Source organism: Rhipicephalus sanguineus, chromosome 5 (genome assembly GCF_013339695.2).
Source record: "Rhipicephalus sanguineus isolate Rsan-2018 chromosome 5, BIME_Rsan_1.4, whole genome shotgun sequence".
NCBI lineage: Eukaryota > Metazoa > Arthropoda > Arachnida > Ixodida > Ixodidae > Rhipicephalus > Rhipicephalus sanguineus.
In genome coordinates this window covers 26,524,691-26,550,047 of record NC_051180.1, presented here as the reverse complement: position 1 = coordinate 26,550,047, position 25,357 = coordinate 26,524,691, and the positions used below count along the sequence as shown (strand labels likewise).

Below are 25,357 nucleotides of genomic sequence, written 5' to 3'. Positions count from 1 at the left end.
TTTTTTTTTCATTGAGCAGCGGTGCACAAACACAGTAGCAGCACATATCCAGGAACGCCGGCGAAGAGCGGCGCCGCCCCTGTACCGGCTTCTTACCCACGGCGTCGCTAGGCCTTTTCGAGGAGCACGGCTATGCGATGAACGACAGCTGGCGATCACAGAATGCATCTCCTATATGCAATTTCGTCGTCGTTATTTTAAACACAAATTAAAAATATGTGTCCGCTATTCGCTGCGTCTTACGGAGCGATGCACTTACAGCGAACGAGACGGCTCTCAGGCCCGGTGTTCACCGTGCTCGTACTCGCAGTGCGCCGGGCTCGCCTTCGCGGTATATAGATGTTTCACAGCGGTGGCCGCATGGAGCGATATACACAGTTCCGACTGTACTTTACTCCAGCAGACATTTTCTGTGAAACAAAATCTATGCGACGCTTGTTTCACCTGTTCCGGCGACGCACTCACACCGGCCGCTTGCCGGCTTCGTGCCGACGACGTAGCGAAGCCTTTTTCTGATCGCTTCGAAGTTGTAGCCGGTCACTTTCCAGGAAGCAACCACGGACGATCACACCAGCTTGGTTTTGTTGCCGCTGATTCGGCACGGAAGCGAGGTGTCCGCGGCGTCCAGGCTCGGGGGCTGGCGCTCGTACGCGCACAGCCGCTCGATGATAGAACCACGTGAGATCCAGCCCGCTGTGCGCAGCCGGATGCCGGCGCGAGTTGAACTTGCCATCACCGCAACCAGACATATAAGCGCAAGCTTCTTACACTCGCCTGTCTTCAGGGCCACTATACGGCATACGCCAACGATATGCGAAAATCTGTAATACGGCTTTCCAGCAGGAAAATCACGTGACAGAAAACTCCCTGGGGCGTAGTAAAATTGGATTGTGACATCCTTTTACTACGTTCCTCAGAGGTCGCAGTAAAACTGTCATGTACGCTTTTATTCCAACATGAGGTAGTAATTTCAGGAGCGAGGGAGTTTTCAGAGGTAGTGAGCCGCAAGAAACCCAATTGTGGCTAACTTTTGCTTACTGTAGTTTTTTCCTTCCTCCATGCTAGCCTAGACAGATGGACGATCATGGAAACTTATCGAAGTACGTCCTCAGCGTATATAGTTTCAAGCACAGATCGAAGCGGCAGCGGCGGTGAATTCAGTTAATGCAGTTTTGGGCCCTGTAATTTGAGCAAAATGTCCGAAAAATCGGACTTTGTAGAATATGTGTCCGAAATTTCAGACGTTTTTATGCATTGACTCTGTGGGGTTTGTTGCGAAAGTTATGGCTCTTTCCCACCTTCAAGTGTGACTTGAAGTGTGACTGTATTAACCTAACCTCTCAAGGGGCAGGTGCTTTGTCAGGCTTTTATGCCTTTTCGCCGGTCCCCTAGGCAAATTGTACCTTTATTTTTTTTTTGCTTTTGCCTGAAATAAACTTCAACTTCAACTTCAACCTGTCGCAGATTGTGGAACACCACCGAGCTGTCTTTCAGCATCTTTGCTCCGACGTACAACGTTTCGTTTCCCGGTGAAATCATCGTTGGAGAGATGGGCGACTCGTTCCTGCAGAACTGGCGCAACGCTTGGTTGTCGCGTACCTTCTTCCGCGGCTTAGACATTAAGATCGCCTTTTCGGCCATCGAGACATTGGCATTCTCTGTGGACGTCGAGCATCTGTGGGACTACATCTTGCTGCCCTACGCCTTCGCGTTTCCCTACTACGACATGAACGCCATGGCGTCCATCAACTACGGCGGGTTTGGCACACAGGTTGGTAAAATTTACAGTACAGGCTTGGCGTTGTAGTAGATGTATCGGCGTTACCTTTGTATGCGGCGTCATTGGCGCTCTTTAGCCATCGCGTGCCCTTGCGCCATAAAAGGTTGTAGCGTCCGTGCCCGAGGCGGGCCGACGGAGAGGCCTAGCGGTGGGAGGACGCGCAGTAATGAGCCGAGACGCTGCTTTTTCAGGTAAGGGAGGACTCCGCCGCATGGCGTTTATTGCATCATTTATAGGATGGGGAAAGACGTGATTGACTGATACAGAGTGGCGGGACATGAATTCAATTGGACGCAGGGAAGTGCGTGGTCACGCCTGATTGGCTACGGAAATCATAAATATACAATAATGAAGACGTGACTTCATCCTGCGGTAATGAATGGTAACACAATGCTAGTATAGTGTTACTACATGGTAATAGGGGTCGGTATGACACAACAAATGCCAGTGGGCCTCGATGCGTGTGCCCCCCTGAGAGAAAGCTCGCATCAAAGCACCTAACAAAGGCTAGGGAGCCTACATAACCGGCCGGTCACGTAGGCTCCCTAACAAAGGTCATGTATCATTATTGCGATGACAATTATGAGGACGCTCAAGGTAAAACGTCGCCGTCGCCGTGCTGTTCCGTATAAAGTTTAGAAGTGATAAGATCTCTCGCACGGTACGCTGTGCACCAGAGAAAGATTCTGCGAGGGTGATCACTGATCAGTGAGGTATATGTTGAATTGATACGTGGTCTCTCCGCGCGCAATGGAAAGGGAGAAGAGGTGGATACAGCATTTGTGCGGTAGCTGAGTGTTGGTAAACGAGAATGCGCAGTGAAGAGGTCACTGAAGGGACAGCTGAGAGCGCTTCTCCTACAGTCTATTGTGCTGGGTGTGTGTGAGTCGTCAGTGCTCGGCGCAGCGACGGTCTTGGCGTGTCCTCATGCTCTATATCTTTAAGGTGGCCCCCGCGGTTGCTCAGTGGTTACGGTGCTCGTCTGCTCACAGGAAAGACGCGGGCTCGATCCCAGTCGCGGCGGTAGCATTTCGATGGAGATGAAGTGCTATATACAGTCCCGTATATTGTGAGACATCGGTGCACGCTCATGACCTGAGCCGATTTGTGACATTAAACCGCATAAGACAATCAACCTATGTTTCAGGTAATTATCGGTGGTTACGGAGGCTGAGGAAGTAGAAATTTGCACTGATGAAGTGGAAACGTGATGTGTTTGCCCATTTTTTTTATTGCGCCATTCATTACGCAAGCGTTAGCGGCTAAATGAAATAATAAATAATAATAATAATAATAATAATAATAATAATAATAATAATAATAATAATAATAATAATAATAATAATAATAATAATAATAATAATAATAGTTGGATTAACGTCCCAAACCCACGATATGATTATGGAGGACGCCGCAGTGGAGGGCTCCAGAAATTTCGACCACCTGGAGTTCTTTAACGGGTACTAAGACTCTAAGACACGGGCCTCTAGCATTCTCGCTTCCATCCGAAAATGCGGCCGCCGAGGCCGGAATGAACTTCGGGTCAGCATTCGAGCACCTTAACTATGCACTAGACCACCGTGGCGGGTCGTCTTGTGCTTTCACCATCGATGTGGTTGTTTGCGCTACTGCGGGAATTATGAATATTTGTCAATGCATAACGCTCTTGCGCATCGCATCCCAGGTGGCCTTCGCCTTGGGCAAGAGGCTTCACAACGCGTACATTACCGCGGACTCCGGGGGCACCTCGTTCAGCACATTCCTGTCGTGTATCTCGAACGTCTCGCTTTCCGTCGAGTATAATGATGACGCTGTCTTATTCGCCGAGGTCGTCTCTCTGGGCGCCGTAGTCGACACATACCGCAACTCCAGCGATGGCCGGCGCCTCGTCCTCTTGGAACGCCTGACGGGCGAACAGCTGCTCTTCGTCGCCATTTGCTACGCCAAGTGCATCGGCAGCTACTACGTCGCCGACGACTCTATGTGCGACGCGGTGCTGCAGAACGTGCCGGAGTTTTCGGAAGCCTTTCGTTGCGCGCGGGGAACACCCATGAACCCGCGCAAGCGGTGCATGCTACTTTGATGGAAGCCGCTTGTTTGGGGACGTATTCATGACTAATTATATACAATACGTGCTAGATCAACATAAAACATTCGATTATACATATATAGTGGGTTAAATATTCTCAAGACTCTTGTGCTGGTTGGGATAACGCACAATGCGCGCAGTGGAGCAACGCCATGCTTGTGGCTCCTTCGGACGGCGTGCTTGAAAAGCGCGAAAATGTCGCCTTACTTTTGCGGAGAACATGGCCGACCTGTACACGAGTGCTTTGACCGTGGTCTCAATGCAGCGATGATTTTGCAAATATGCGTGCAATGGCTGCGCTTCTGCTCTTATATGGCCTTAATCGCACGAGCGTAATTGCTATCAAATTGTGTTTATGTAACACATACATTATTTATGTAGCTTCTGTGTATGCGTTTGACCTTGATAAGTGGCTCAGTGTCGCTTTTGTGATACGCTTGCCTCGCGTGTTCGGATTCTTGAGTGCCCTCCACATCTTCGACTTTTGCGAATAAAGGGGTGCGCGCTGTCATACTCGCGCTGTACCGTTGCAGTTGGCCGCAGTGCTTGAATGACCCGACGGAGCGTCGCTGCAACGCAGTTTTCTTGCTATGGGACAATTTGGCGCGGATCTTCGGGCCCTCATTTTTTTGGCGGCCGGCTCGTTTTCCTATCCCCGCTCTGAACGGACCAATATGTTTGCCCAGTGCCCGGCTATAAAGTTGCAAAGCGTGCTTTTCCCCCACAAAAGGCTTTCTCGTGTAGAAACCAACTTTCTCGTGGAGTAAGTGTTCTAAGCCTACTTCACGTATGCAGTCTTTTGTTTGTGCCGCCGTCCGTGACGTAACGCCAAGCGCGGCTGCCTCCACGCTCTTAATTTAAAGCCCCATTGATGTGGGGCTTTAATTTGGTACTAATACCAGTAAATTAGCAACGTACTCACTACGCCACAAATCATATTTTTTACAGCAAAAGCTGTTATGAGATCATTTCACCGGTCGTTTTTGGCGCCGTAGTTGTCCGCCGCCGCCGGTGTCCGTAACCAGTATCGCTCCAAATAAGAAAAAGACGAAATAAGAAAAAAATTCCAGGATGGAACGAGGTTCGAACCTGGGCCCTCTGCGTGGGAGCCCAGTATTCAACCTCTCAGCCATGCCGGTGCTTGAAACTGCTCTGCAAAAAGGTCCTATACAGGCTTCATGTCGGGAAGGAACCATATTAGCAAATGCAATATAGCGTGGTAGAAGAGTAAAATAAGCACCAAGCGTCGCACAACGCGATTTCTGTAACCAGGCGTCACACAATGCGAATTGCGCAACGAGTAGGTTGCTGAATGCTTCCAACCCATTACAAAGGGCTCTGCCATAATTCTTTATCGTCATCAGGCACAGCATCAATAAAGTGCGCATAATGCCTTACATGCGTTTAGCAGGTACCAACGCTCTCCGTAGAATGACGAAAAATGGCACAGTGCCTGCTGCCCTGCTTCTCAAAAATTACAATGACTTATAGCGTAGTGGGTTTTTGATTTATAGCGTAGTGGTTGTCTGGACGACTGGGTCTGAGCTTGCCAACACGTCCTCCCACTGCTAGAGAGATGGATGGATGGATGGAAGAACATTATTGAAATCCATTACGCATAATAGATCACGCATAATATTGAAGAGAGAGAGAAATGAACTTTATTTTTGACCAGGCTCTTTGTACTTGAGCCCTAAGGTGGGTGGCCTCCTCAGTCCAGGTAGCCATGGCTCGCTACCGCCGCCCGAGCTTTGTTCACCAATCGTAGCTGGTTGTCAGGGTCTTGCGTCACCAGCAGAGCCTCCCACTGGTCTTCTAGTGTAGTGTAGTGTAGTTTAGTTCCTATAACTTTGGCACACACCCACGCTGGGGGATTGTTGTTGTTGTTGTTGTTGTTCCTCAGACACTTGGCGCAACCCACTTAGGGGGATAGGCCATGAATCGGACGGTGCCTTTCTCAAAGATTGGATTCGCTTCTTGCCTAATTCTTTCTCTGTCTGCTCCTTCCTCTTCGTTTCCGCTTGGAAGCGCACAAAAAAGAAGAACTAGAAAGAATAAAAGAATAAGCAGAGACAAAAGTAATCAGAAGCACTATGTGCATATACGACTATGGCAATGTCCAGCAGTGGCCAGTCCAACAGTAGAACTAACAGGCAGAAACATTATCAAAGCGGCACGATGTATGCCGTTCGATTCCGTTTCCCTGAATAAACCGCGACGTCACTAGGGCGAGCGACATCATCAAACCGGCTTGTGCAGGCACGTGCCGCGAGCTACAGGAAGAAGAAAATCCTCGCGCAGCGAACGAGGACGCGCTCGGAATCGCCACTAGGCACACTGTCCTGCGAAAAGACGCGTTCATTGTGCGTACAGCTAAATCCAGGCACTCTTGTTAGCTCGCCAGGCTCGTCATCCTCTCGCGGCGTTGTCGAGACAGCGGGGATTCGACAGAAAGCCGCGAGACGTTCGAGGTAGTCGCGCGACCTGTAGTTTACAGCTGTAGGCAAGATAGCCACTGCCAGCTTCAAAGTCTCTTCTTGGTTACTAGGTCGTGTGTTCGAATCCGCTCTGAACGATCCGCAGGCCCTGCCCGGCACCGTACAGACGTCACTGACGTACGCTGCGGTCGCGAACGGCGTCCGTTGCTGCTCGCCCAACTCCTCGATCGTGTCACCAGAGCTGTCCTTTGGCTACTACTATGGCGTCTCCCGTCAAGGCAGAGAGCTCACAGCGCCGAAAATCGAGCCAAGAGCGGCGTCAAGCAGCATGTACGTAGTGTCCTCGTTGATTACATTAATATAGGATAGACAGTGTTTTGACAAAGAAGTCATTGCTCATAAAACACGAAATAACGTGGACAGCTGAGGGTTTGAAACTGTTCTTTTGTCTTTGTCACGTCACAGTTAGGGTACATTCCGTTAAACTCTGTTGTGTCTACATTAGAACGTTTTTAGAAGGTAACTAAGGCCTTTGCACATTCTCTTTTGAGCAAACATTTGCAGTGTACGTAGTCGCTTGGAAAACGCAAATATTCTTCAGGCACCACTTGTCATCGAAACAGACGCAAACTGGAACGTACAGTCGGCATCATAAGTTTAGGGACCACTAGATATGAGAACATTCAGACTTTCCCAGCAATTTGTGACTGTATTAGATCGAAGTGCACAGACTTGCAAGCGCGCTTTACAACAGGTCGGAAATCAAAATACAGGGCTGCCTGCCGAAGCAGCGGGAATATTCAGGTTTTTCCTGTGTGTCTTGGTCTAACATTTTGACACTGACTGTAAATTATGTGTCACCATGCAGGAAGGAAAGTAATTTTTTTATGAAAGAATTATCTCAAACGCACAACGCGTTCAGTCAACAGGCAGTCAGAAACGAAAAGCTTTCTTCTTCGTCTGACAGACTGTACCCCTCCAGGCGATGATCCACCCCGACATGGCATCCGACATGTGGTCGACCAGCCGTTCCAGGCACAGCAGACCGGACCTCGGAAAGATTCCGATCAGCTTCGGAAGATCGGCGCCGAGAGGACGTCAGACGGTCACGAATATTCTGTGGCTATCGGAGGGCGCAAAGCGTCCAAAGAGCCGCAGCACCCCGTCGGCATTTCTAGGCGGGCATCCGACGAACTGAATCCGCGAGCTGTTCGAAAAGTGACCGCTTACGGACAGCATCCTCAGACGCAGCACTCTCGGTCCGTGCCGACCTTGCCGGACTCGTCGGGTCGAGCCAGCTACATGGAGTCCAACACGCGCTACAGCAGCGCCGCAGGTAGGATTGATACACCGGGCGCACATGGGGCCAAATGCATAAAGCATCGCCTTCGTATGCAGGTTCTGGCACCGAGAGCTGCCGCCGTACGTCTTTGCCACCTGCCGTCGTTGCCGCGGCAGCGGCAGCCTTGAACACTCCGTCCTCGGCACGTCGGACGTCCCTAGGCAGCCGCATATCGAGTGGCGCCATGGTGCGTTCGCTGCTAAGTCTTACATTTCTTTTTAAGGTGCCTCCATTATGTACTCGTTCCGGCACGCGTAATGTTTGTGTCTACAAAGGAGCACATGTTTCTGCTCCTTCATATCTTTATTAGGCAGGGCTGGGCAAAGATTCTTTGAAACTGTATCGTGATACGATACAAGATACTCAGGCAAGAAGTATTTGCGATACAGATACAAAATACAACACTGACTGTATCCGATATAATGCAATCAAATTGCATCTTAAGATACTTCGATACATTCTCAAGTTTGTTATTATTTATCTGTATAATGTAGCACTAAACGCCTATGCACAAAAAGTGAGGCTCGCCAATGGATACTCTCGGTTTGAACAGCGTTCCTGTTGCAAAGGCGGCCGAAGCAGCGAAGGAAACTAGCGTGCTTCAACTGTCGAGCTGTAACACTTGATAGTTCGCGCTCATCTTCTGTTTGTTCGTTTAGCGGCGTCCCTTCAGCTCGAGTGACTTTCGTACGCTCGGTAACATGAGCGCGGACATCACGGTGAAAGCGTGAAACATTCCTCTTCCCCTCACCGCGAGAAAACCGCGCGAGCAGACAACGGAAGGGCAATGTTCTCGCTGCGCAAATATAAGAAGCGAGCGAGCTCGACGACGACTTTTAAATGCGCCCGTCGTGCTGCTACCGCCATCTTTCCAGCCATTTCTTTCCAACCATCTTTCCGGACATTTTCCAGCCGAGACTGTCCATATAATTGCTATCGCAATAAAATGCTCGCTTGAAAATTGAACTGCCACCAATTTTGTTTTATTTGAATGAAAAATGTGTTAGTATCGCAAAAGATTTCTACTTCTTGCTCAAGGTATGTTAGTTTCATTCCAAAACAACTTATTGGCGATGCTTTAGCTGCTTAACATGGCAGCTCATTATACACGTCGCTGAGAGCAGTTTTTGCTGGCCGATTTTGCAACTGATGAGAATCGCTGCTCTGCTTGCCTACCAGCAAGCGGGTTACCATCTAATCATAAGAACCTCAAGAAAAAGCCTCCACACGATCGCGCAAATGCCACTGTGGAGTTCTACCTTGCCCGTAAACGTATTACGGTTTTCGCAATGGATCACCGGACAGGTGTACGTCACCAGGAACATGTACAGCCCAGAAACGTTTCAGGCATATTGTACAGCGTACAAAGCGCCGCAGGGCAGCGCCGCTATTCAGACTATTGCCACTTATAGGTCCGATTACCAGGTGATTAGTAAAAGTAAAAGAAATTAGCGAAGCCTAAACAAGGAAGACAAATATATATAAGCGAAATATAAAAGCGGTTCCTCATGAGAAAAACTAAGCATTTGGTATAGCAATGTTTCTCGAACACGTTTTCTAACGTATTTTAACATGGCTCCTAATAATTTAAGTTATTATAATGCAAACTCAATTTCGCTATGTTACTTAGTAGTAAGCAGAATTTTTGTTACTGTATACTCCAGGCGCTCTCAGATTATAGTGCAGTCCATTTACAGCGATACCCAAGTGCTAAGGAAATCCCATTGTTATAACCGATAATTGTTATAAGCGGGTTGAAAAGAAATGACCTGGGTAAGGTGTTCAACTGCGTCGTCGGAGTCGTCGCTCTCACCGCTGTCCGCAGCACGTATACGCGCAACGATCGCCTCATCAGTGAGGCACTCGGACATTTCCACAACATCGTGTGCATGAAGAAAATCGTCCTGACCCGACGCATCTTCGTTAAGTGGCGACCACAACTCCGCCACCCCTTGGCGGGACGTCGGCCATGACGTCCCGACGTCCCATCCGCGGCGAAACGTAAAACGGAGGCAGCTGTCGAAGCACGGCGCGCACAAATGCCGACTGAGCGAGCGAGCTGTGCGAGCCAACGTTTGGTGCGGCCGGGCGCGCGTACGAGCCAAAGCGGCGGCTCCGGGAGGCGAGTTCGGAAGGAAAGCTGCTCCTTTTGCTTCCTCTTAAGCGGCGCAGTCAGCTCGTTTTCTGAGGAGGTGACAAGGCGCGAGGCGCAACGCGGCGCATGCCGTCGGCGCGCGCTGTAGCCGGATTCAATCGCTATATCCGATATCGCGGTACTGGAACATCTAAATAAGCGGTTTATTTTGCCATCAAGAGCATACAAAAGTGGGCGGTGTCATCGTTGTTCATTGCTATATCCGATATACTGTTGTAAACGGTATCGTTATAAGTGGACTCGACTAAATTATATATTTTTCCTTAAGATCGTCTTTACATGACAGTAAATTCAAGTCTAATATAAGTATGTAAACAGTAACAGAAATGACGCATACAGTTGAAAGTAAGAATAAAGCAGAGAGCTTACCTTGGCAGAACGTTAAAGGCATATTGCAGTAAGTAGACCGGAAAAAAATATAGAGAGAGACATGAGTAATATAATAAAGGACTCCAAAGAAGGAACTTCAGCTAGCAATAAAATTATGATTTTAAGAACTCTTTGAATAAAAGAAAAGGAGACGTACGCCAAGATAGCGTCTGTTAGGTGAATGTTTGTTCTGTTAGATCCAGCATCGGTACCGGTGGTGCTATAGCTGTTACAATCTTTTTGCTTATAAGTCAATCTCATTGCATGCAAGTCAAACTTACATACACGAGATCCTTGAAATCGCCGATGTGTTAAATAAGCCACGAGACACAAAGCAACCCACAATTATTGTATTCTTCAGACTTCGTAACGAGGCACCAAGCAAAAGAAACTTCGATAATGACACTACGGAGGCATCAGAATGTGTGCGAAAGACGCCGCGCGCACTGGAGTATGCGGCACAGGACAGTGGCTAAGTGCCAAGTGCCATAGCACTGACACAACTAAAAAGAAAAAAAAACGATAAAACGAAAGGTTGGCTGGGTGTAGACATTTGCGCGTTTGCGCGCTTGTCTGTCGATAGGACGCGAGCACCACCACGTAACTCTGCTCAACCAATAGGGACGCTCAGAAATCATCGCCTATCATCGCTGGAAAACTCTGGCGGAAAGATAAAGTAATGTCACTGCCTTTAGTTTTATTGTGGTGACTTAGTGGCAGCAGTGACAGCTATAGAGAAGCGGAGCTCAGCCAACGTATGTTTCGCACAGTGGTGGTGCGATCGCAGTATCTTGTATCTAAGATACACGATACATTTTTCAGTGTATCGGAAATACAGATACTGATGCACGTCTTGCGAGACGTATCGCAATACAGATACAAGATACCCAAAGAGTATCTAATATAGTATATAAGATACATGTATCTCCAATATTGCCTAGCACTGTTATTAGGTGACCGAACTGCGTTGACATGTAATTTGTACCGCGTAGTCACACTGGCTAATATGCCTTATTCAATGACCCCCCCCCCCCTTTTTTTTTAGACCAAAACATTTCCACAACCTGTGATCTTGAACCTGTTACCCAGAGCTTTGTCTGGAATCAATAGACAACTTCGCACCAAAATCACGACCACACAGAAACACGAAAGAACAAAGAAAGGACGTCAAGCTGTAAGTATTGCGATGCCAGGGCAACCCTGGAACACATGTTATAGGAGTGTGAGGGAGATGGAGTTCCAAACGGGAATGCAGTCTCGATCCGAACGCGCTGGGAGACTACATTGCTCAGCTTCGCCCTCAAAAACCAACTCTGGGCTGTCCAGCGGGCCGAGGAAGCTGCCAGAGCTGAAGGGCTCGTGGTCCGACGCCTAGGCAGAGATATTTGCCCAAATCCCCGAATAACTCGCCGGACTTTTTTAAAATAAAGTTGCTGTTCTGTTCTGTTCAGTTCTGTTCTATCTGTTCTGTACGGAAGTTCCTGGCTACGCCACTGCTCAGGTTATAGGACTTCAATCTAGCGGACTTCCCAGCCTGGGTCGGAATTGCAACTCCCACGACTTCTCTGACAACACTACAGCAAAGCTTATTTTCCTGCTTCTTCTCCCCCGCCTGTATTGGCAGAAACCTTCGACCATAATCTTCTACACCCTGGTCGCCGTGCTGTGCTTGTTGGTGACTCTGGCCGTTCTGTTCTCCTTGCTGTCGTCGATCCTGGACAGCGGCGACACGGACCAACCAGCTACGTGCACAACCCACGCGTGCCGCGAGTACGCTCTGCGGCTCATCGCCTCGATCAACTCGTCGGTAGACCCGTGCCACAGCTTCACGCGCTTTGTGTGCGACGGCTGGCGGCGTCGCCAGTTGTTTGGCGTCCAGGAGGAGGCCTTTGGTGCCGCCAACGAGAGGATCGCGCGCATCGTGCGCACCATTGACGTACCGCCTACGGGACAGAACCCGCTCCAGAGGGCGGCCATGTTGTACAAGTATGTTTAACAATAATTGGATATTCTGTAACATACTTTAGATAGAGATAGATAAAGAGATTGTGATATAGAGCTGGTTAGATATTTTTATATGCTTCTGGTGTTAGATAACACCAGTTATATTATGGGCAGGGCATGTAGCGTGAAGGCAAGATGACCGCTGGTCATAAGAGTAACAGACTAAATTACAAGATAAGGCAAGCGCGCGCGAGGAAGGAAAGTTAGTTGGGCAGGTGAGATTAAGACGCTTGCGGGGATAACGTGGCCGCAGCTAACACAGGACCGGGTTGTTTGGCAAAACATGGAGAGGCTTTTCCTCTACAGTGGTCATACATTTTTTCTGGGTGATGTTATAGCTCCAGTGCATGACAACAATGCCATGGCGGACGTGCCGAACTTGTCGCTGCTTAGTCTTGTTAAAGACACATGCCCACACAGAAAAGAAATTTCGTTGCACCAAATCGTTAAACGTTGAGAGCGACGCTGCACTATGCAATGTCTCGAATTGATAGTCATGCGGAAGGTCTGCAACAGGGCGTATAAAGCTAATGATAACCACCCGTTCGTATCAAAAAGCTGCAAGAAAGTCAATGTGCTTTGACTTGTTAAGTCGCCATCGCGCTGACAATTGCTAGGATACTGGTTAGCTCAATTGGAGGAGTACCACGCCGGAAAAGACGTTGGTTCGGGTTAGATCCCCGGACCAGGACAAATTTTTCGTCAGTTAAGCCTTTCTGAGAAATCCGCAGAGATTTCCTTATGGCCTTTTGCTACAGATGGGTGGTTGTTCGTCTTTCGTAACCTCTCCTAAGCGGACAGGTGACTTCTCAGAGCTGATCTTCGATAGAAGTTATGAGTAGCTCCGATACTTTTAACGCGGTAGCGTTAGAGAGCTCGTGTCGCAGAAATTCCGGTGTCGGCGTCGGCACCGTTGGTTGTGAGCGAAAAATCATCCGTGAGCGAAAAATCGAGAAAGTAGCAAATAAAATAAACGATAAAATCTTCGGTCCCAATGAGGATACGAACACGGGCCGTTCGCGTGGCAAGCAGGTGTCTTACCACAAAGCCACGATGTTACTTGCAGGTGGTTCGGAAAAAAACACTACATAAATGTCATGTAGTGAAAGGAGACTCATTTTGTTCGGCAGGTGTCACGACGAAAACGAGCCCATACGGTGATTTGTAGGCGCATTCACGAAGCCATCAAACTACGTCGAAAAACGCCGGGATAGTGCAGCCATCGCCACTAAATACACACACGAACTTTCAAACAGCTCTAAAAATGGACAACTATGTCCATCTAGCGGAAAACATATCAAGCCAACGCAGCAAACGCTAGATAATGTGCTGCCATCTGTGAGGCATTGTGAGAAATATGTCTCGACTTTTCATGGTATCCGAGAGGGCCGGCGCGCGGCGTATATCTTGGAGGCCATGCGACTCTCTCTTTAGATCGAAAGCCTGTAAAATTCGCGCGCGTGCGTGCGTGTGTGTGTGTAACAATACACATTAATAAGTATGCACTTAGTGGTTGAAGTGCGCACTGGGGCGAAGCTTAAGGGTTCCCCAATTTTTGATGGGGAATGTAGTACAGAGCAGCAGCGCCTATGATATGCAGCCAGTTCTCGCTCTGCACTTCCCAAACTTGCTAGTTTTACAGCGAAAGCTGTTATGAGATCATTTCGCCGGCCGTTTTTGGCGCCGTAGTTGTCCGCCGCCGCCGCCGCCGCTGCCGCCGCCGCCGCCGGTGTCCGTAACCAGTATCGCTCGAAATAAGAAAAAAAACTAAATAAGAAAAAAATTCCAGGATGGAACGAGGTTCGAACCTGGGCCCTCTGCGTGGGAGCCCAGCATTCAACCTCTGAGCCATGCCGGTGCTTGAAATTGCTTTGCAAAAAGGTCCTATACAGGCTTCATGTCGGAAGGGAACCACATTAGCATATCCAATATAGCGTGGTAGAAGAGTAAAATAAGCACCAAGCGTCGCACAACGCGAATTCTGTAACCAGGCGTCACACAATGCGAATTGCGCAACGAGTACGTTGTTGAATGCTTCCAACCCATTACAAAGGGCTCTGCCATAATTCTTCGTCGTCATCAGGCACAGCCTCAACAAAATGCGCATAATGCCTTACATGTGTTTAGCAGGTACCTGGCTACTCCGCAGAATGACGAAAAATGGCATGGTGGCTGCTTCCCTACTTCAGAAAAATTATGTTGATTTAGAGCGTAGTGGGTTCCTCGCAAGTGCACTTGTATTGGTTGCCAAGGAAGCCCATAAGCGCATGATCCATTTCCTCGGGGTCTCAGTAAAGGTCTTCGCCCCCTGCCCCCAGTCTCTCTCCCACGTCAACGTATGTTATACAGCATGACGGGGGAGGGAAATAGCGACCGGGCGTCACCCAATGCAAATTGCACAACTGGTGGGCCGTTTAAAGCTTCCAACCCATTACAAAGGACTGAGCCATAATTCTTCATCGTCATCAGTCGTCGCGTCAACAAAGTGCACATAATGCCTTACAGACGTGTGGCTGGTGCCTCGCTTCTCCGCAGAATGACGAATAATGTCTCAGTAGTTGTTTCCCAACTTCACAAAAATTGTGATTTATGGCGTAGTGGGTACCATTCTAGTGTATTTCTATTGTAGCCCCAAGAGAGCTTACAACGGGATCTAGAAACGCCTCTCTTCCAGCTTTCGCTGTGACTGTGCTGCGGTTTCAGTGCAGGCCTGGCGTTTTTTTTTCTTAACTTTTTTCCAGGCTCCATGAAGCTGGTTCAATAGAAGTTGTTGCTCGGCGAGGTGGTTAAGGTAAATTGATATACGTAAATTGTACACTAGGAGAGTTAAGAAAATACAGGGACAAACTCAAACCAGCCACATTTCCACAGCTACTTGCCGAGTAAGATATCTTGCGTTCAGTTTAAGGAACGGACTGTTTTGCGCTCGTCCGTGTTTTTTTTTTTTTTCGTTCTCTGTTATTGTGTACAATTTGCACGCAGGAATTCGCCTTTCATCGATGAAGCTCATATTGGCCGCAACTGTAATCAAGCGTCCATAATCAAGCAGTGACTCCTCCTCACGTACAGGATAAGTTTGATTCTCTGGAAGTTTGACACGTTCGTGTCAAAACCACATGCAGGAGCTGCGTCGCCGTGCTGACAACACCGACGGGCGAACTCGACGCCGTGAAGGCTGCACTTCGCGCCGCCGGCGTAATGTGGCCTCACCGACCGCCACCTGCAGGAAGGAGGGACCTGCTGCGCATGATGTTCCATTGCGACTACACGCTTGGATGGGGCGCCGTGTTCCGTGTGGACCCCGAGTTGTACGAGAATTCGACCAAGGCGTACGTGCTAACCGATTCGGGCTTCAACTTCATCGTGCGCAAGTACAACGAACGGAGCACGCAGGCGCACCGCGTGCACTATTTCACTCGTCTTCGGAACGCGTTCAGAGACACGGACGAAGGAGTGGCGGATGTCGTTACCTTCGAGGTGAGCTAGTGCCCTTAGCTCAGTACTAATATACTACAGCCGCTGCTACCGCAACCACCACACTCGAGATGACACTCGCTTTGGCTGTAACAAGCCGCGCTTGCGCAATCTCACCAAAGTATACGACAGTTAAACGGCCAAGCTAGAACAACACGGCTAAAGCGTTCTAGCTTCTCCTCTTAGTCGGGGACAATGCATCGTGCGAAATCCTGCTTGATGTCCGTTTCTCATAAGGCAATATTGCGTCGCGATTTCCGTATAGTTCCCGTTTTCGAAAATGCGATCTCGGATTTGCTGCTACACATGATGTCATAGTATTCGTCGTATTCAAATACGGTAGTTTAATCTGTGTGGCAAACTGTAACAGAAAGCAAACTTTACAATATACGGCGGTCCTGCCGAACGGTAACAATTTTTGCAGCGAAGCTGCGTACCTCTACCCCGGAATGGTTTCGTCTCCGTGGGCTGAAAACGAAACGCCAGGCTCCTGAACCACCAACAGACGCTCGCGCTCGCGTGCTCCTCTGCTAGCGGATGCGCGCTTCCCTTGCGTTTTCGCCTCGGACGCTGAGGAAGGGCATTCGGATAGGTGGACAGACGAGCCGACGTTTGCTCTGGACTCGTGCCCGACTCCACAACTAAATTTCGCCCTCTGAGTGGTTTAGGGCCTTTTAACAATTGCAAGCAAACGGCATATCTTTGTTTGAAATCAGGCTTACAGCATAAAGCTCAGTATTCGTTTAAATAAAGAAAACCACAAAGCAAGCATTAAAACCCCATGCTGGATTGTAAGGCACCTGTGAACAATGTGAACACCCTCCCACGCGTTCCCGGTAAAGATTAGGTTGCAGCTGCTTTGCAGTTCACACGAGGGCTTTAAATGACATCAAACGGCACTTTCACCCCCCCCCCCCCCCGCGTGTGTTTCCCGCTTTCATAAATAAAAGAAAGACCAGTCTAGAAACTCGTTTAGTTCATTCTGAGACTGTCATGTGTAGACCACGGAAATTAAGGACACCAGAAGAAAAGCGTGAATACAATGCTCTACGGAAGGAACAAGTTAGTCTTGCTGAAAACGGTCACGGAACCAATCACGGTCTATCACGGTCTATCACAGCGACCACAAAGACCATTACTCTAAAGTAATAATAAAACATAATAAAACAAGCGCATCTAAGGACACAAGCACACAGGCACACACAAGTTGCTAAACTTCGTGCACAAATGTACACACAGATGAACATAGCGTGACTCGCTCATACCGAATCGATGCGCAGAGTCATTGTAGCTCAGCCGTGACTCGCTTCTGCCGAGTTAATTGGTGATTTGACCCATCGTGTTAACTGTAAGCTTTACAAGGGGAAGCATCAAAACAGAGTTCTGCACGTTGTTCTCATTGTGTGGAAATCGACCTAAAGATCATGGTTCTGACTAAGCAGCTCTCCAGCTGTCTAAATAGCTCTGTACATACAACAGAAAGCTTATATTTTTCATATATTTAACTAAGGTTCCCATCTCGGTGATACCAATATCAAATCCTGAGGAGGGGAGGGGGGGGGGTGGCGTTGCTCAGCTCTGACCCATACCTCCATGCTGAGGAGGCCACCGAGGTTCCTGGGCACCTAACGGGGCCATCCCCCACCTGTGATATCTTTATGGGGTCAAGTTTTCTCTAATTCGCTCACTCGACATCATCTCTCTCCTCTTTCCGCAGGAGATGCAACAGCTGGATGACAAGATGTTCAGTCCGCTGATAGCAGACTTCTACAGGAACGCTCCGAAACCCACGAAGATTCCGGATGACGTGGTGTACAGCTCATCGGCCAACCTGTCAATGGACCGGTGGACGGAGGTCATGAAGCGTGAAAGAGTCGTGATGGTCGGGAAAGTGGAATTCCGCACGTGGAACCTGCCCTTCTTCAGCACCTTCGTCAGCCTGTTGGCGCGCCACGGGGAGCTGGACATGTACGCCTACGTATCCTGGTGCACGGTGCAGGTGCGATAAGTCTTCGGGTTACGCCTATTTAGCACGCAGTCGTCTTTCTACAATGCAGTACATTTATCTCAATATTGAGTGTCAGGGTCTTTCAGTACACGCACGTAGTACGAGGGTCCTTCAATACTTTTCTCGTATGGATGGACACTTCTAATATAGAAAATCGCGAGTGGGGCTAGTTGGTGGATGTTCATCGTAAATTATATACGAGCGCAACAGGGTTAGACTACGGACAGAAAGAAGGAAGGAGTGTCCATTCCTTCCGTCTCTGCGTAGTCTAACCCTGTTGCACTGGTATATATTTTACGATAAACTTCTAATATATGCTCTCGAATAAAACACCACACCTGGTCACAAATATTTTAAGTTTTCCACAACAAGGCGTTCCTCACAACTAATTATTTACTATGCAGTGTCGGATCGTTAAAACGTCGCAGTTTAACGAAAATGAGCGTCTCACGTGCTCTGCAGGTGGCGGCGCTATTTGCCAATGGTGAACTCATCGTTAACTTCTACGGACATCCACAGCGAGCGCTGATCTTTCACGGCGCCTTCTGCCTAAGCCGCGCCTACATCGCCGCTGGCAAGGCGCTGTTGAAGAACTACGCCCGCGAGATACTACCGGCGGTGGCACGCTCCCATGCGGAATCCCTCACGTTGAACGTGCAAACGGCATTTTTGGAACGCCTGACCACCTGGGCCGACTACAATGCCGACGTGAGCATGATGAGGTGCGGTATTTGTCGATGAGCTCTATGGAGAAGGCTGAGAGAGGTATACACATAAGGAGATATTTTAAAAGCCTAAGCATTTTTACGCCGACTCAACGGGCATATTGCCCGTACGTCCCTCTGTCACGAAAAAGTCACTATAAAGGAATAAATGTGTAAAACAAATTGTCCTTTTCAATGCTGCGATTTGAACCCAGACACTTACGCTCTGAAGGCGAGGTTCTTAACCGTGCACTAGGTCATACATACACGCTTGCGCAATGTTAATATGTCGCTACCGTATGAATTCGTTGTGCCGGCGACTAGAAGAAAATAAGCTAAAAGGACACTTCATGTGAAGGCTTTGTTGAAGTAATTTGTGATGGTGGAATAAAAACCCTCTATAGGACGACCTGTAAAGTCGACGTAGAGCGTTGGACATATAAGGAAAATTCCGACTTTGTGATAATTTAGTGCCAAAGTCCCGTTTCGATGATTGCGGGATGTGCCTTGTTTTTAGCCGTTCCAGACGCTACGAAGGCTACAAATTTGAAAAATTCTACGCCGATGCAATGTTTCGGGGAACGTCGCGACTAAACACTTTCATATACGGTAAAACTATGCTTACGCATCACTTATACAATTCTAAACGGAGATTTTTTTCTACGTAGATTGCTGATACCTAATGATGGAGATACGGTTGAAGCTTGGGTCATGCAGCTTAGGCAGATTAGTGAGGGCGTACATCCCGACGAAAGAGCTTCAAACACGGTGGCTCTGGCGAAGAACGTAAACTTTTTTGCTGAATCAATAAGGTTCGAGTCCGGCCTCCTTTTAGTGGGTGCGGACACCCGCCATGGATGCGGTTCCGAGACCTTGTCGCGAAGCGGCTTCCTCGGCTCGCGGGACAGCTCAGAGTTGTGCTGTCAGGTTCGAGCTGAGCAGTGGGGTCTTCCAGCGCGAGCGGAGGCTGGCGGCACTGTCCGAATTCTCTTTTAAGTCCTCGCACTCCCACAGCACGTGACTAAGCGTGGCAGGCTCCCCACACGATCTGCATCTGTAATTTGTCGTGTACATGTCTAGACACCTCGTGTGCGTGAATCTGGGGTTTGGTTTGGTTTATTCAAGGCAAAATTGTTACAAAATTGCGCTTCATTCTGTGTAAATCCGTTTGTAATTGTCTGTAGTGTACCGGTTGCGTCCTGTCTGACCTAGCGTGAGGGAATGGCTATACGCGTCTAAGTAACTGGTAGTGCCGTGATGTCGTGGAGCCTGGTCACGCAATCCTCCCACGCCCAGACGTTTATAGTATGAGCATCATCGGAGAAACAAAGAGGCTCTTGGCGTGCGCGTCTACATTTATTCGATATGGGATGCACTAGCACTGTACAGTATACTATAGTGCTAACTATATCAGTGCGACCTGCATGTGCAACCTCGAACCTTAAAGGGTCTCTGACACAGAAATTTTGGGCTTTTTCTTCCCGCTATATATTGCTGGGGGCCTGTTAATGATAAAAGGTCACATCGCTTGCTGCAACGCGCGACAAATATTTACAGTCTATTTATTACCGATCAGTTTATGTTTCGGTTTGAATCTCAATTTCAAAATTTCTCTTTCTTTGCTTATGCGCTATGAAACTCTTGCCTTTCTTACAACTTTTTCAGCTAGGAAGCCATAGTTGTTTTTTTTCCCTTTCGAACGCGTAGGTAGGCGTGACAGCGGCGGTCTGCCACTGACGGCCGTGGCTCTAGCACTAGTGACGCTAGCAGAACAGTGATGACCGTAGGCGCACCCTTACGTATCCGAACGTGTTGCGTATCCGGCAGTGACACGCTCAAAGAGCTCACACCTAAATACCGTGGTTTCGCCATTGCGCCTTCTGTATCCGATGCTGTATGACAGAGCTTGTCATAATAGTAAAACAGCTTGACGGGCACCATCGCTATGAGTGCTGTTTTACATTCGCTATTGGTTGACTATTTCGCTGGACTACCTGCACTGTGGCTTTTAATACTTTTGCACTCCACTGTCTAATTGTGAGTACGTTTACAGACGCGTATCGTGGAGCAGAAACCTCGCGCCTCAAACAGTTATAGCACTTTCTTCCTCTGACTTCAAGTGTGACTGTATTAACACGTTACAGGTCGTGGAACTCCACCTTGCTGTCTTTCAGCATCTTTGCGCCGAAGCCCGAGAATGAGTTCCCCGACGTCATCGTTGGAGAGATGGGCGACTCGTTCCTGCAAAACTGGCGCAACGCTTGGTTGTCGCGTACCTTCTTCCGCGGCTTCGACATCAAGATCGCCATAACGGCCATCGAGACGTTGGCATTCTCTTCCGACCTTGAGTATAGAAAGGACTATATCTTGCTGCCATACGTCTTCTCGTTTCCCTACTACGACATGAACGCCATGGCTTCCATCAACTACGGAGGCTTTGGCACTCAGGTTCGTAAAGCTTTGCGTAGGTTAAAACTTGCAGTTGGTGTATCGACTTGCCCGTCTCCGCTCACCCCCCCCCCCCTTTTTTTTTGCGACACCACTGGTGCCGCTCTTCCGCCATCGCTTGCCCTTGTGCCATAAAGCACCATGCATCGTCACTGCGATGACAACTATCAGGATGTACTGAGTAAAACTGCGCCGTCGCCGTGATGTTCCGCATAAAGTTTACAAGAGATAAGATCTCCCGTGCGGTACTCTGTGTGACAGAGAAACATTGTGTGAGGGTGAGCCGTGAAGGAGACGGTGGTTGGATTCGTGGTCTCCTCTCTCGTAGTAAAATGAGAGAAGGAAGGCAGTTAGAGCATTTGTGGCGACTGAGCCGTAGCTGAGTGTGGGGAAACGGGAGCGCGCTGTAACAGTGTGGTACTCGGTTGCTAACCCGAAAGGCGCGGACTGTGTGCCGCCTTCGGCGGTCGCATTTCAATGAAGGCGAAAAGCTAGAGGTCCGTGTATTGTAAGATATCAGTGCACCTTAAAGAACCCTAGGTGGTCCAAATTATCGGGTGCCCTCCACTACAGCGTCTCTCACAGCCCCTGTCGCTTTGGGATGGCTAACGCCGTAATCCAACCAACCAGTCGCAGGTAACCTACCTGTGACGCAGCCAGAATTTTTTTTTTTTTGGGGGGGGGGGGGGGCTATTCATGCTTTGCGTTTGTTTGTGCGTGCGTTTGTATGTGTGCGTGTTTATCCATATACACACGCAAAATTGAAAAATTTCGAGGGGTGGGGGTGGAGGTTGAAACTTCCTGGCTACGCCACTGTAAGCTGCGTGAGTGCGAAGGCTGAGCCAGCCGAAATGTCCTGTTGCTTCTCGAGCGATGTCCTCCGGCGTGCCTAGTGCTGCAAGTCACGTTAAACCTAAATTACGGAGATGTGTTGAAGCAAGAGGCAACGCGACGTGCTTGATAGCCTTCTTAAGCAAAAGCCTTCTATGCCTCACGAGAAGGGTCACGTGGCGCGGCGGAAAGCTGGCGTGCATGAATCGAAAAAAAAAAAAAATGAACCGGCGCCTCATGGCTATAGGTGCGCGTGCTTTGCGGTCACTTCGTTCATTGCGACGTTCGCGTGACTTAAGAGAGAAAAGAAAACGGCACTCGCGTGGCTTTGCTTCCTGACGTCTAGGGGAGCGAACAGAAGCGAGTGAAAGCATGACTAAATATACAGGTATATGATGATAATCGAAGCAAATTAAGGTAGTGAGTTATTTATTAAAAGCTAGTTAGTGAAACATATTACTGAAGCTAATTGATATGATGATAAAAGCAAAGTGAGTACTGAGTTAGAGTTAATACGGGAAACTTGCATTAGCGACGATCAATTAGTGATACGTCGATATAATGTGCCTGGTAAGATACCCACACATTATGGCTTTCGCCTTCGAGTCGTCTTAGGAGAGTGCACAAGGGAATCTGTTTATTGCGCCATTCATTAAAGGGACACGGAACGATAACCTTGCGGGTGATGTTTTGTAGCAAAAGAAGAGTTTAACTGCTAAAAATGGCAAATACAACAAAGTGATTCGAAAAGAAAAGTAGCCCGCATCTTTCCACGGGGGGAACTCGAGCAAATGCGTTGCAGAGTGGTGGGGGTATTGCGTGAATGTTGCGTAATTGGGTATGGTTTGGGAGTGCTTAATTGCTACACGATGCGCACACCAAGTACAACTTGAACGGCTCCAGCGTGCACGCAGTTCCGGGTCCGCAGCTCGCTTGAAACGCTTGCGTTCAGTGTCGTGTGCTCGTCTCTTCGCAGCCTTGTCTTCTGCGTTGCTTGCTGCTGTTGACGCCGACGACGGTGAGGGTGGGGTAACGTTGCCTTCAACGAGTGGTGGGACGCTGATTGAAGGTACTGTTGCTTCCATCGCATCTACTCGAGTCAAGCAAAGCGTCAAGTCAAGCGAAAGCCAAGTAAAGACGCCCTTGACTGAATTCCGAACGCGCGCTCCGCCGCTTATATACACACCGCCCGCGTTCGAGGGAGAGGAGGGAGGGACGGAGAGGAGGGAGGGAGGGAGGAGGAGAGGGAGGGAGAGAGAGGAGAGGCTTGCTGCCGGCACGAGAAGAGCCGAGCATGCGCAGTGGGGGTGTGGACGGCGCCGCCGACGCCGCAGGTGCGACTAAGAAATGCTCCGCATTTAAAAAAAGGATGAGAAACATCTTTTTTTCAGCGAGTTTCGGTTGTGCCTAGCACCATAGCGGCCGCCGGTAGCAGCTGCAGTACGTCATGACACCCCGCGCGTGCGCGGCCGCAGCAGCCGTGGTCCATCTGAACCGTCGGGGACACTTATCTCTTAGTACGACACATGCTTTCCCGCCGTGGGTCTTCGGCTTGGAAGCGTTAGTCGCGGCGGAAGGAAATGCATAGCTACTGCTGCACTGAAGGCTGTCATAAGAGCATCGTCAGTCGCTCCACGCCGTATCATACGTTTCCTAGATATGACAAGCAGCGTAGACTTTGGATACATGCTGCTTAGCCGTCACGCCAAGCCAGGACACATTTACTCGTATATTGACTTTATTTGCTAGCTGGGAACACTTCGTTGACTTCGTCGCTTCCATTAGCTGCGTCTTAAAAAAATTTGCAGTGGTTTAGCTCGGCTATGCCAGGATATACGTAGCGTTAGCAAAGGTTCAGCTGATTATTCTTAGCTTTCCAGAGTGTCTAGGATTATTGGCCTTCTTCTGTTCATTTTTCGTACGCTGAACCGCTAATTACCAGGCAACTGCTTCGGGATCCGATGAGATAAACTTCTCGGCTCTTCTGCGCCGTTGAGCAGCATTTGCGCTCTCCTTCTCCATGGCGTTACCCACCTGCAAACGCCAGTCAGAGGCGCTATCAAGCGGCTCCAGCACAGTGTTAGACGGCGACTGCACAGCGAAGGCGAATAGCTGCGCGCGCTGGCGCCAATACGTCTGCCAAGGCTACGACGTCACTCCTCTGGAAAGCGCAGACCAGCGGCGGTGGCGGAGTCTGCGCGCGCGCCGGCGCCAGTTTATCTGCCGTGGCTACGACGCCACTCCACCCGAGCGCGCAGACAAGCAGCGGCGAGCCTCGCGAGGCGGTGGTGTAGAGCGCGTGAGATGCCGGCTCCGGGGGCTCCGGTGAGCCAGCTGTGACATCACTGATCCTCGCGCATGCGCAGCAGGGCTCATGACGATCCACGCGAAATCGGCTCTGGCTAGGCAAGTGTAGCTAACGCTACAAAAAAGAACAGCGAAAGAATGGGTCGGTGGCGCCATCTAGCTGTGATATGCGCAAAAGAGACTTGCTTTCGAATATTCCGTGCTCGCCATTGTGGCGAAGCCAACCAATTTCGATTAATTCAACCTGTAAATGGCTTGTGGTAGCGTGTATGTCGCAGTAGCTGCCGTTTGCACAGCGCTATGAAACGGCTGAGAAATAGCACACATTCGTTGCCTCGTCGCGCAAAAACGAACTGCGCCGCGGTCGAACGAGCCTCGATTAAGCAGTAATTACTGCCTTACTGCCTCAACGAAGCTGATGAAACAACGCATTTTACATCATCCGTAACATTAATTTATCTTCTGCTGCCGCTACACGTGGGACCATGTTGCTGGCCCGGACAGCCTGTCTGGCACGTCCCCGGCCTCCTCTTCTTCGTCGTTTGGCAGAGGAGGCTCGTGACCGTAAGCAATTACATTTCTTGTGAAGTTGAAATGGTCTGCACCATCACAGGCGAATTCATCGCTGGGAGAGAGACGACATGAATGCATATTGTGCAGCAATGTGACGGCGTGCGCGCTTCGAAAGACAGCAGCCGGCCGGCTGTCGAATGAGGGCGTCATGACGTCAAGGCCTCCAACTCGCGTTGGCCGAGTGGCTTGGCGCACGCTCACAAAAACATAGAAAATAAGACCACCCGCTGAAAAGTTCGTTAAGTGAAGACTTTTCAATGTAATCGCACACTGAGAATTCATTTTCAGCATTTCCGCAAAATTATCCCTCTAAGCCAGCGTTAGGCGCGTGTTTGGGCGTGTACCCGAACTCTACAATTTGTCAGTGCATGACGCTCTTGTGCATCGCATCCCAGGTGGCCTTCGCCGTGGGCCAAAGGCTTCACAGTACGTACCTCAGCGCAGACGCCGGGGGCGCCTCGTTCAGCACGTTCCTGTCGTGCATCTCGAACGTCTCGCTCTCCACCCAAGTTAAGGATGCACCTTCGCTGTTTGCCGAGGTCGCCTCCCTGGGCGCCGTAGTCGACGCGTACCGCAACACCAGCGATACCCAACGCCTCGTCCACTTGGAAGGTCTGACGGGCGATCAGCTGCTTTTCATCGCCATTTGCTACGCCAAGTGCATCGGAAGCTATTACGTCGTCCACGATTTGATGTGCGACGCGGTGCTGCAGAACTTGCCGGAGTTCTCCGAGGCCTTTCATTGCGCGCCAGGGACACCCATGAACCCGCACCAGCAGTGCAGACTTCTTTGATGGGAGCCTCTTGGTTTGGGACGCATGCATGACAGATGCGT

The 25,357-nt window shown here is 49.5% G+C and overlaps 2 protein-coding genes across 2 annotated transcripts; both read left to right on the top strand.

Moving 5' to 3' along the window:
- The first annotated feature begins 1,473 nt into the window (after positions 1-1,473).
- On the top strand, positions 1,474-4,057 carry LOC119393385 (neprilysin-1-like). The gene is made up of 2 exons (XM_037660357.2): positions 1,474-1,771; positions 3,465-4,057. Exons 1-2 carry the CDS (start codon positions 1,550-1,552, stop codon positions 3,861-3,863), a joined length of 621 nt encoding a protein of 206 aa, XP_037516285.1. The 5' UTR covers positions 1,474-1,549; the 3' UTR covers positions 3,864-4,057.
- Positions 4,058-6,567: 2,510 nt separating this feature from the next.
- Positions 6,568-25,357, top strand: LOC119393996 (endothelin-converting enzyme 1-like). The gene is made up of 9 exons (XM_049415881.1): positions 6,568-6,637; positions 7,290-7,643; positions 7,706-7,836; positions 11,798-12,159; positions 15,300-15,654; positions 17,369-17,650; positions 18,122-18,381; positions 20,508-20,811; positions 24,918-25,357. The coding sequence occupies exons 1-9, from the start codon at positions 6,568-6,570 to the stop codon at positions 25,314-25,316; spliced, it is 2,517 nt and encodes an 838-aa protein (XP_049271838.1). The 3' UTR covers positions 25,317-25,357.

Coding starts and splice junctions, on each gene's coding strand:
- LOC119393385 (XM_037660357.2), top strand. CDS start 1,550: ATGGGCGACTCGTTCCTGCAGAACTGGCGCAACGCTTGGTTGTCGCGT. Junction 1,772..3,464: donor ACGGCGGGTTTGGCACACAG/GTTGGTAAAATT, acceptor ATCGCATCCCAG/GTGGCCTTCGCCTTGGGCAA.
- LOC119393996 (XM_049415881.1), top strand. CDS start 6,568: ATGGCGTCTCCCGTCAAGGCAGAGAGCTCACAGCGCCGAAAATCGAGC. Junction 7,644..7,705: donor GCGCTACAGCAGCGCCGCAG/GTAGGATTGATA, acceptor CTTCGTATGCAG/GTTCTGGCACCGAGAGCTGC. Junction 20,812..24,917: donor ACGGAGGCTTTGGCACTCAG/GTTCGTAAAGCT, acceptor ATCGCATCCCAG/GTGGCCTTCGCCGTGGGCCA.